Source organism: Scyliorhinus torazame, chromosome 18 (assembly GCF_047496885.1).
Source record: "Scyliorhinus torazame isolate Kashiwa2021f chromosome 18, sScyTor2.1, whole genome shotgun sequence".
NCBI lineage: Eukaryota > Metazoa > Chordata > Chondrichthyes > Carcharhiniformes > Scyliorhinidae > Scyliorhinus > Scyliorhinus torazame.
The window spans coordinates 74,981,728-74,994,075 of record NC_092724.1 but is presented as its reverse complement, the minus strand read 5'-3'; the positions used below and the strand labels follow the sequence as shown (position 1 = coordinate 74,994,075).

Here is a 12,348-nt window from a genome sequence, read left to right as displayed (position 1 = left end):
TCCATAAACCCCCCCAGCTCCCATGCCACTCGTACCCTACCCATCGACCTGGGGCTCGATCTATCCACCCACGGCTCCAGGACACAGTGAAAATCTCCTCCCATGATCAACTGGTACGTGGCCAAATCCAGGATTGCTGCCAGCAACCCCTCATAAAACCCACATCATCCCAATTTGGGGCATACACATTTACCAACTCTACCGGTGCCCCTTCCAATACCTCACTCACAATCACATATCTCCCACCTGGATCCCTCACCTCCTTCGCACTCACAAATCTTATTTTTTGCTCATTAAAATCGCCACACCCCTCGATTTCAAATCAAACCCCGAGTAAAAAACCTGCCCGACCCACCCCTTCCTTAACCTAACCTGGTCCTTCACGTGAAGGTGTGTCTTCTGCAAAAAGACAACCCCGCTTTCAAGCACCTGAGGTGCGCGAACACCTGCGACCTTTTAACCGGCCCAGTCAGTCCCCGGACGTTCCACGTTACCAACCTTAACGGAGGCTTGCGCCTCCAACCCCCTCTACCGTCCGTCATCTTCCCCACTTAACTTTAATTCCACTCTGTACCTAGCCCATCCCAGCTGGCCCCTTTCTTCGCCCTTGACCGTGTCATCTCTCACCCCCTGACGCGTCACAGAAACACCCCCCACCCCCGCTTTTCCCCTTCCCCTTTGGCCACCCCTCTTGGCCTTCTCCCCCACCACCTCACTTCCGTTCACCAGCATAACCTGCTAAGTGCCCCTGCCCAAAGGCACATCCTGATGATCTCCCCCTCTCTCTCTCTCTCTCTCTCCCTCCCCCCCCCCCCCCACCCACTCCTCAGCTCCAAGAAGAAGGCCTCCTGCTGGCCTTACCCTCCCCCCACCCAAACAAGGACTTCTCCTGAACTCCAGGTAGCCTTCTCCAAAAGCAAATAAACAGATGTTAAACACAAACAGTCCCATAAAATAGGAGGGGGGATGGGAACATCCACCCCACATAAACGTTTCACCCCAACAACTCCTTACAATCTCAACACTGAACAGAACCCCCCCCCACCACACACACACAAAAAAAGGGTGAAAATCCCCCAATCCCTATACCCACTTCAAACATGCTCCTGACCATTACATAGTGCCAGCAACCCGGTTCCCAAGCATTATGCACTCAGTTCTCCCCCAGTTTATGCTCCTTAATGAAGTCTTCAACTGCTTCTGGGGTCTCGAAAGAATACTCCCGGCCTCCTAACGTCACCCACAATTTCGCTGGGTAGAGCATTCCAAACCTGATCTGCCGTCGGTACAGCACCGCCTCGGCCTTGTTGAAACCTGTCCGCCGTTTTGCCAACTCGGCTCCGATGTCCTGATAAATCCGGACGTTATTTCCCTCCCAGTTGCAGCTACGCTTCTCCCTGGCCCACCGTAGAATTTCCTCTTTCTCCACAAATTTATGGAGTCTCACGATCACCGCCCGCAGCGGCTCCCCAGCTCTAGGCCTTTTCCTCAGAGACCTATGCGCTCGGTCAACTTCAGGTGCCTTATTTAGCACCCCTTCTGCCAGCATCCTCGAGATGTATCTCGTGGCACTCGCACCTTCCACTCCCAAAGGCAGGCCCACTATTTGCAGGTTCTGTCTTCTCGAGGTATTCTCCTGCTCCTCAACCTTTGCCCTCAGCGTTTTACAAAGGTCTCCTAGGAGCCCCACCTCCGCCTCCAGAGCCACCACATGATCGCTGTGGTCCGTGATCACTCCTTCAATCTCCCGAATCTGTGACCCCTGCACCTCCAAACACCTCCATTCACTCCCAAGTACTCTTCAGGGGTGCCACAGCTTCTGCAATGGCCTTTGCATGATCCTCATGCATTTCTTTCCTCTGTTTATGGAATTCCTCCTTGATAAAAGTCATCAGTTCCTGTATCTGGGGCCTTACAGCTTGCCCCTCCCCGGCCTGCATGCTGGAAGAGACGGTCTGTAAAGCACAAGACAGTTTCAACTTCCCAGCCAAACCTCTCACTGTTTTCTGCCGGGTCCGGTGATCAGAAGACATACCATTCCAGGGGTAAACTACTCCTCTAACATTCACCTACGCCTTTTCATCAAAATTCCACCTGGATCTGGGTAAAAAGCGCCCTTTTCTTTGACTTTGAACAGGAGCAGCTCTTTCTGTGTCCAATCACTCCATGGTCACAAGCGGAAGTGCATTTGCCTTCTTAACTGCCGCCTGAATCTGCACGCTAACCTTAAGAGAATCGTGAACCAAGACTCCCAAGTCCCTTTGTCCCCATTGAGAAAATGGTCTATGCCTTCATTCCTCCTTACAAAGTGCATAACCTCACACTTTTCCACATTGTATTCCATCTGCCTCTTCTTTGACCATTCTCCTAGCCTGTCCAAGTCCTTCTGCAGCCCCCCCTGCTTCCTCAATACTATCTGTCCACTGATGCCTGTCTAAATAAAACCTTCTACACTTCTGGGGTCCGCATCCCTCTATTCCCATCCTATTCATGTATTTATCAAGTCTATCCAATCTCTCTTCATCGCTAAAACTTTCCAGCCCAGGCAACATTCTGATAAATCTCCTCTGCATCCTTTCCATTGCTATCATATCCCTCGTATAATGGGGATTCCAGAACTGCACACAATATTCTAGCTGTGACCTAACTAAGTTTTATACAGTTCCAGCATAACCTCCCTGCTCTTAAAATCTATGCCTCGGCTAATAAAGGCAAGTATACCATATGCCACCTTAACCACTGTATCTACCTGCCCTGGTGCCTTAAGGGACCAGTGTATATATACAACAAGGTTTCTTGCGAAGTGTGCCAATGAGTGTAAGGCAAAAAGCTTCAACGTGTATTTTCTCAGCAATACTCTAGTTCTGTGCAACCAAATGTCCATTTATTTCCTGTAACTTTACCTAGGTCTATTCATCTGCTGAAATCCTCATCCAATTACCGTGCAGGGCAGCACGGTAGCACAAGTGGATAGCACTGTGGCTTCACAGCGCCAGGGTCCCAGGTTCGATTCTCCGCTGGGTCACTGTCTGTGAGGAGTCTGCACGTTCTCCCAGTGTCTGCGTGGGTTTCCTCAGGGTGCTCCGGTTTCCTCCCACAGTCCAAAGACGTGCAGGTTAGGTGGATTGCCATGATAAATTGCCCTTAGTGACCAAAAAGGTTAGGAGGGATTATTGGGTTACAGAGATAGGGTGGAAGTGAGGGCTTAAGTGGGTCGGTGCAGACTCGATGGGCCGAATGGCCTCCTGCACTGTATGTTCTATGTTCAATGCTGTATCTCTAGATTTGACTGTTCCAGCAACCCGTCACATTCTACCTTTGAAGTTGATATCATCCAAAAATCTGCTTGTATCCTAACATGCACCAGTCTTTCATCAGGATGATTGTGTGCAAAATGTGTGTATTTCCTTACCCTCGGTGATTTTTTTTTCACAAGTTAAAATAATATACTTGTACTGAGCGTGACACTGCCCTATCACTTACTGATGATATCTGTGGATTCTCTAATTCTGACTACTCGATAGCCCTCATTTTTAATCTCTCCACTGCTGGTGACTGTGCCTTCAGCTACCAAGATTCTAAACTATGGAATTCCTCCCTGTCTTTTTTCTTCTCTCTCTCTCTTTACAACACTTGTTAAAACGTATTTCTTTGACCAAACATTTGCACATCTGCTCTACAATCTCTGTGGCTCGGTGTCAAATTTTGTTCAATAACACTGCTGTTTTTTTTCCTTGCTTTGAAAGTCTCCCGCACTCCCTCTCTCTCCCCATCCCATGAGTGTATTACAGGCTGTTTTGAAGGGGTTTTCAGAGCTGGGTTTTGATTGGGTGGTCAGAGCTTGGAGCTAATTCGTGTAGCGTATGTGCTAAATGTGAGGCCATTGTGTTATTCTTGCATTGGAAGCTGCAAGTTCAATATCATTACAATTATTTATGGATTAGTTCTGTACTTTGTATGGTGATGCCCATGAGGCACAGGCTACCAAGTTTCCAAAGATGATCTCAATGCACTATTACAAAGCACAATACAGTGGCTTTTCCTGTCTCCTAGCCCTTAGCCTGAAAATTTCTCATGACAACACAAGTTCGGTTTTGTACATTATCCAAGGTAGTGCAGATTTGCGAGAAACCAAGCAATGCTTACATTCATTGATTTTAAAAATGTTTAATTATTGTAAACATTGCCCTGTTGTTGGATGTGATGGTTAAGCGGCACGGTAGCACAATGGTTAGCACTGTTGGTTCACAGCTCCAGGGCCCCTGGTTCGATTCCTGGCTTGGGTCACTGTCTGCGCGGAGTCTTCACGTTCCCATTTGTGTCTGCGTGGGTTTCCTCCGAATGCTCCGGTTTCCTCCCACAAATCCTGAAAGATGTGTTGATACGTGAATTGGACATTCTGAATTCTCCCTCTGTGTACCCGAACAGGCGCTGGAGTGTGGCAACTAGGGGCTTTTCACCATAACTGCATTGCAGTGTTAATGTAAGCCTACTTGTGACAATAATAAAGATTATTATTATTATTATTAAGCCAAGTGAAGAAAGTGCATAAAGGAGGAATTTCTTCATGAACTTGACTTTTGATTTCAGGACCGGGTTCAGGCACTGGAGAAAACCAGAGCAAGTTTGCAAAAGGACCGACAGAAATACAAGAACTACCTTGAAGAAATGGAGCAGCACAAAACTCTTCTAGAGCAGAGAACCAAAGGGATCAAAGAGGAAATTGAGTCTGCAGGTATTGATCTCTATAGTTCAAATTAGAATTTTGGAAAGGAAGGAATTGTTGAACATTGATTGTAAAATGTTGCAACTCCACTGCAGAATAATTCGTAACAAATTTGCAACTTTGTCCAATAACTGTGTATCAGAATTTTAAACTATTCTTACTGCGGTAATTGTAAAATAACTATCTAACTCTAAGTCTCCTTTTTCCTTTTTGCATTGGTCATATTTCAGAACCATTAAAGCAGAGGAGGCAGCCATTAGGTCCATCGAGTCCATGTCTGCTCTCTGTAGAACAACTAAATTAGTCCCACTCACCGACTCGAGCACCATAGCATGAAGTTTATTTCACTTAAGTGCCCATCCAATTTCCTTCTGAAAACATTTGTTTCTGCATTCAGGAGCCTTATAGAGAGAGCGTTTTAGGTCGTTACCACTCATTGCATAAAAAACAAGTTCTTCCTCACATCCCACCTCTCCATCTTTTGCCAAAACCTTAAACCTGTGTCCCCTAGTCCTTATGCCATTAGCTAACAGGAGCAGCGTCCCTTTTCACAGTAACTTCATTGCCGTGTTAATGTAAGCTTGTGACATTAATAAAGATTATTATTGTCCACATTAGGCAAACATAGACATAATCTTTCGTACGCATCAAACAAATCTCCCCTCAACCTTCTTTGTTCAAAGAACAACCCCAGCCTTCAACCTAAAAATACTAACGAATATGACATCCTTCAAAAAGAAAGGGAGGCAGAAAATAAGACTATAGACCAGTTAACATCTAAAATCCATTAAGAAAATAATCGGACATTTGGAAAGTCAAAATGCAATCCATCAGAGTCGGCATGGTTTTATGAAGGGTAAATCATGTTTGACTGATTTGCTAAAGTTCTTCGAAGATGTAACAAGCAAAATGGATAATAGGGATCCTGTAGATGTAGTATATCTGGACTTCCAGAAGGCACTTGATAAGATACCATACGAAAGGTTAATACACACATCACATGGGGTTAGGGGTAATTAATTAACTTGGATAGAGGATTGGCTAACCAACAGAAAGCAGAGAGTGGGGATAAATGGGCCTTTTTCTGGTTGGCAAGATGTAACCACAGTGATCAGTCCTCCGGCTCCAACTATTTACAATTTATATTAATGACTGGGATGTAGGGATAGAAGGTTCTGTAGCCAAATTTGCAGGTGACACTAAAATAGGTGGGATAGTAAGTTTATCATAGATTATCATAGAATTTACAGTGCAGAAGGAGGCCATTTGGCCCATCGAGACTGCACCGGCTCTTGGAAAGAGCACCCTACCCAAGGTCAACACCTCCACCCTATCCCCATAACCCGGTAACCCCACCCAACACTAAGGGCAATTTTGGACACTAAGGGCAATTTATCATGGCCAATCCACCTAACCTGCACATCTTTGGACTGTGGGAGGAAACCGGAGCACCCGGAGGATGTGCAGACTCCGCACAGACAGTGACCCAAGCCGGAATCGAACCTGGGACCCTGGAGCTATGAAGCAATTGTGCTATCCACAATGCTACCATGCTGCCCCAGTTGTAATAAAGAAATAAATTTGTAAATGGATAGATTAGGTGAGTGGACTAAAATTTGGCGGACTGAGTTTAACATGGGTAAGTGTCATGTTATCCATTTTGGTAGGAAAAATAGGAAGGCAACTTACCATCTGAGTGGAGCTGGATGTCCTCGTGCGTGAATCACTAAACTAGCATACAGGTATAACTGGTAATAAGGAAGGCAAATGGAATTTTGGCATTTATTGCAAAATAGATAAGAGCATAAAAGTGAGGAAGTGTGCTGTAACTGTACAAGGCATTGGTAAGACTACACCTGGAGTACTGTGTACAGTTTTGGTCCCCTTATTTGAGAAGTGATGGAGTTGCATTGGAGACAGTTCAGAGGAGGTTCACTCGATTGATTCCAGAGATGAGAGGTTTGTCTTGTGAAGAGAGGTAGCAGTTTAGGCCTGTACCCTCTCGCGTTTAGAAGAATGATAGGAGATCTAATTAGCATCTTGTATATCTCAAAGGGGTCTGACAAAGTGGATGTTTCCTCTTTTGCGGCAATCTATTTTAAGATCAGGGTTAGCAGACTTAAAACAGATGAGAAGAAATTACTTTTCTTAATGGGTTGTGAATCTGTGGCATTCACTACCCCAGACTGCAGTGGATGCTGGGACATTAAATAAATTTGAGAAGGAGATTGATAGATTTTTAATTAGTAATGGGATTAAAGGTTATGGCGAGCAGGCAGGAAAGTGGAATTGAGGCCGAGATGAGATCAGTCATGATCATATTTTTAAATTATTTAAATGGTAAAAAATTGCAGCATGCTACTGTGCAGAGGGACCTGGGTGTCCTTGTGCATGAATCGCAAAAAGTTGGTTTGCAGGTGCAGCAGGTAATTAAGAAGGCAAATGGAATTTTGTCTTTCATTATAGAGGGGCGGAGGTTATGTTGCAGCTGCATAGGGTGCTGGTGAGACCACAGCTGGAGTACTGTACAGTTTGGTCGCCTTGAGAAAGGACGTAGTGGCACTGGAGGGGGTGCAGAGGATATTCACCTAGGTTGATTCTGGAATTGAGAGGATTGGCTTATGAGGAGAGACTGAGTAGACTGGGACTATACTGCATGAAATTTAGAAGAATGAGGAGGGATCTTATTGAAATATATAAAATTATGAATGGAATAGATAAGATAGTTTCAATTGGCGGGTGAAACTGGAACTAAGGGGCATAGCCTCAAATAAGGGGGAGCAGATTTAGGACTGAGTTGAGGAGGAACTTCTTCACCCAGAGGGTTGTGAATCTGTGAAATTCCCTGCCCAGTGAAGCAGTTGAGGCTACCTTGTTAAATGTTTTTAAGGCAAAGATAGATTTTTGAACAGAAAAGGAAAGCATATGGGTAAGTAGAGCTGAGTCCACAAAGATCTGCCATGATCTTATTGAATGGCAGAGCAGGCTCGAGGGGCCAGATGGTCTACTCCTGCTCCTAGTTCTTATGGAGTGTAGTGGGCAAAATTGGACAATACTCTTGTGAACCTGATACAGGGAAGCATAACTTCCCTACATTGTACTTGAGACCTCCTATTTATGAAGCCCAAGATCCCATACCTTTTGTAAACTGCTCTCTCAAGATGTCACGTCACTTTCAATGACCTATACAAGTGAACCCTCAAGTCCCTCTGACTCATACACTTTTTAGCACTGTGAAATTTAGTCTGTATTGCCTCTCCCTTTTCTTCTGTTAAAGTACATCATTTCACATTTTGCTGTATTAAATTCACACCACTTGTCTGCCGTTCTGCTCCATTGGATTAGCATCATCCTGAAAGTTTGGAATCATTGCCAAATTATGAAAATTTACTTTGAATTCCAATTTCCAAGTTGTTTATGTAAATAGCTAATGCCAAGACTCTCTTCTGCCTTTAAGCCAATTTTCATCAAAGAAAAGCACCGGAACAGGCCCTTTGGCCCACCAGGCCTGCGCCAATCCAGATTCCTTATTTAGACATACTACTTATTGCCCAAAAGATCTGTATCCCTCCATTCCCCATCTGTTCAGGTGTCTAACAAGATGCATCTTAAATTTTGCTATCATGCCTGCCTCCACCACCTCCACTGGCAAGGCATACCAGGCACCCACCACCCTTTACATGAAAAACGTTCGCCGCACATCACACCTAAACTTTTCCCCCCTCACCTTGAACCTGTGTCCCTTGTAATTGAGTCTTCCACCTTGGGGGAAAAAGCTTCTGACTATTCACCCTGTTTATACCTTTGAATTTTGTAGACCTCAATCAGGTCACCCTCGGCCTTCGTCTTTCCAACGGAAACAACCCAAGTTTATTCACTCTCCTCATAGCTATCCCCTTCCAGACCAGGCAACATCCTAGTAAACCTTCTTTGCACTCTCCAAAGCGTCCACGTCCTGGTAGTGTAGCGAACTGCACGCAATATTCCAAATGTGGCCTAACTAATGTTTTGTACAACTGTAACATGACCTGCCAACTCTTGTACTCAATGCCCTGGCCGATGAAGGCAAGCATGCTGTATGCCTTCTTGACCACCTTATCCACTTGCATTGCCACTTCCATGGAACTATGGACCTGAACGCCCAGATCCCTCTGTATGTCAACGCTCCTAAGGGTTATCATAGAATTTACAGCGCAGAAGGAGGCCCATCTATCTGCACCGGCCCTTGGAAAGAGCACCCTACTCAAGCCCACTTCTCCACCCTATCCCTGTAACCCTAATTAACCTTTTTGGACACTAATGGCAATTTTATCAAGGCCAATCCGCCTAACCCGCACATCTTTGGACTGTGGGAGGAAACCGGAGCACCTGGAGGAAACCCACGCCGACACGGGGAGAACGTGCAGACTCCGCACAGTCAGTGACCCAAGCCGAGAACCGAACCTGGGACCCTGGAGCTGTGAAGCAACTGTGCTACCGTGCTGCCCAAGGGTTCTGGGTCCTTGGTTCAGCTTTTTGCAGTGTCAGCCTGGATAGGTTTACAGCCCGTTGTTTTTGAAGAAAGGTGAGAAATGGGTTGACGATTCAGTTCTGGGCCTGACATAAAGGAGGCGATGGTTAATGGGTGAGCCTGGGTCTCCCATAAATGAGCCTATGTCCATTAATGAGCTTCCATCAGGGTGAAAGAGCCATTAGAGCTACTGGTCTGGAGTGGTTCAAGCAGCTCCATTAATTTCTCATCATCTGGGTTCTCACTCAGCAGCTGGTATATTGACAATTGTTTGCATTGTGAGCGCACTACTTCAGAGTGATTTTACTGTTCCCTGTCTGATGCTTTTCAAATAGTGGTTGTGGGGGGTCTCGCACCTGGAACATCATATCTGCCTGTTCCCTGACATTTTTGTATAGTTTGTGTTTTCCATACCAATGGTTGTGTTGAATGTTAAGCTTTCTGAAAGCTGAGCTCTCTTGTACATTGGGACAATTTGCCATTCAGTATTCAAGCCTTGCTACTTCGATTCATAGAATTTACAATGCAAAAGGAGGCCATCCGGCCCATCGGTTCTGCACTGGCTCTTGGAAAGAGCACCCCACTTAAGCCCACACCTCCATCCTATCCCCGTAAACCAGTAACTCCACCTAACCTAAGGGCAATTTAGCATGGCCAATCCACCTAGCCTACACATCTTTGGACTGAGAGGAAACCAGAGCACCCAGAGGAAACCCACGCAGACACAGGGAGAACGTGTAGAATCTGCACATACAGGGACCCAAGCCGGGAATCAAACCTGGGACCCTGGAGCTGTGAAGCAACTGTGCTAACCACTGTGCTACCGTGCTGCCTGGCGCTGTGAGGCAGCAGTGCTGCCAGTTTATCAGTACCATGAGTCTCAGAACATTTGACATTGCTCTTTGTCAGCTCCTGCAATTAGTTGTGAGATGTTCCTAGTAGTTGACAGTCATGTTATCAGTTAATTTTTCTCTTGTATTCCTGTTCCTCCTTATTTGCTTGTGATTTCTGCCTCCTACACAACTTGATGTTTGGTAATCTTCAATCATCACTGTAAATGGCACCCTAATCAGCAAAACCGCGCTCTTATCAACATTACTACATCACACAATTTTCATGCATTTAGCATATTTTGTCCTGTTATTAAATACACACAAACTGTAGCAATATTTGTAAGAAAATATATGGTTGCTTTTGATATTTCTTCTGAATCTATTTCTAGCTTCCAAGAGTGAGTGTGAATCCAACATTTTGATGGGCCCATAGAGTCTGACCCGGCCTTTCGAAAGACCAGCCTACCTATGCCCAATTCCCCACCCTACTCCTGCAACTCGACCTTAATGGGGAATTTAGCATGGCCAATCCATCTAACCTGCATATCTTTGGACTGTGGGAGGAAACCAAAGCACCCGGAAAAAACACAAGCAGACACAAACTCCATACTGACAGTTACCCAAAGTTGCTATCAAACCGGGCTGCCTGGTGCTGTGAGAACATAAGAACTGGGAGCAGGAGTAGGCCATCTGGCCCCTCGAGCCTGCTCCGCCATTCATTGAGATCATGGCTGATCTTTTGTGGACGCAGCTCCACTTTCCGGCCCGAACACCATAACCCTTAATCTCTTTATTCTTCAAAAAACTATCTATCTTTATCTTAAAAACATTTAATGAAGGAGCCTCTACTGCTTCACTGGGCAAGGAATTCCATAGATTCACAACCCTTTGGGTGAAGAAGTTCCTCCTAAACTCAGTCCCAAATCTACTTCCCCTTATTTTGAGGTTATGCCCCCTAGTTCTGCTTTCACCCGCCAGTGGAAACAACCTGCCCGCATCTATCCTATCTATTCCCTTCGTAATTTTATATGTTTCTATAAGATCGCCCCTCCTTCTAAATTCCAACAAGTACAGTCCCAGTCTACTCAACCTCCTTGTAATCCAACCCCTTCAGCTCTGGGATTAACCTAGTGAATCTCCTCTGCACACCCTCCAGTGCCAGTACATCCTTTCTCAAGTAAGGAGACCAAAACTGAACACAATACTCCAGGTGTGGCCTCACTAACACCTTATACAATTGCAGCATAACCTCCCTAGTCTTAAACTCCAACCCTCTAGCAATGAAGGACAAAATTCAATTTGCGTTCTTAATCACCTGTTGCACCTGTAAACCAACTCTTTGCGCCTCATGCACTAGCACACCCAGGTCTCTCTGCACAGCAGCATGTTTTAATATTTCATCATTTAAATAATAATCCCTTTTGCTGTTATTCCTACCAAAATGGATAACCTCACATTTGTCAACATTGTATTCCATCTGTCAGACCTTGGCCCATTCACTTAGCCTATCCAAATCCCTCTGCAGACTTCCAGTATCCTCTGCACTTTTTGCTTTACCATTCATCTTAGTGTCATCTGCAAACTTGGACACATTGCCCTTGGTCCCCAACTCCAAATCATCTATGTAAATTGTGAACAATTGTGGGCCCAACACTGAGGGGCACCACTAGCTACTGATTGCCAACCAGAGAAACGCTCATTAATCCCCACTCTTTGCTTTCTATTAATTAACCAATCCTCTATCCATGCTACTACTTTCCTCTTAATGCCATGCATCTTTATCTTATGCAGCAACCTTTTGTGTGGCACTTTGTCAAAGGCTTTCTGGAAATCCAGATATACCACATCCATTGGCTCCCCGTTATCTACCGCACTGGTAATGTCCTCAAAAAATTCCACTAAATTGTTCGGCACGACCTGCCCTTTATGAACCCATGCTGCGTCTACCCAATGGGACAATTTCCATCCAGGTGCCTCGCTATTTCTTCCTTGATGATAGATTCCAGTGTCTTCCCTACTACTGAAGTTAAGCTCACTGGCCTATAATTACCCACTTTCTGCCTACCTCCTTTTTGAAACAGTGGTGTCACTTTTGCTAATTTCCAATCCGCCGGGACCACCCCAGAGTCTAGTGAATTTTGGTAAATTATCACTAGTGCATTTGCAATTTCCCTAGCCATCTCTTTTAGCACTCTGGGATGCATTCCATCAGGGCCAGGAGACTTGTCTACCTTTAGCCCCATTAGCTTGCCCATCACTACCTCCTTAGTGATAACAAT

The 12,348-nt window shown here is 45.3% G+C and overlaps 1 protein-coding gene across 2 annotated transcripts in view; it reads left to right on the top strand.

The window, feature by feature from the left end:
- The window catches only part of ndc80 (NDC80 kinetochore complex component), a 225,356-nt gene that overhangs the window by 143,856 nt on the left and 69,152 nt on the right, over positions 1–12,348 (top strand). For both annotated transcript variants that reach the window (XM_072482927.1, XM_072482926.1), the window contains one exon: positions 4,591–4,735. In XM_072482927.1, coding sequence (XP_072339028.1) covers positions 4,591–4,735 — 145 coding nt within the window. The remainder of the gene's footprint in view (positions 1–4,590; positions 4,736–12,348) is intronic.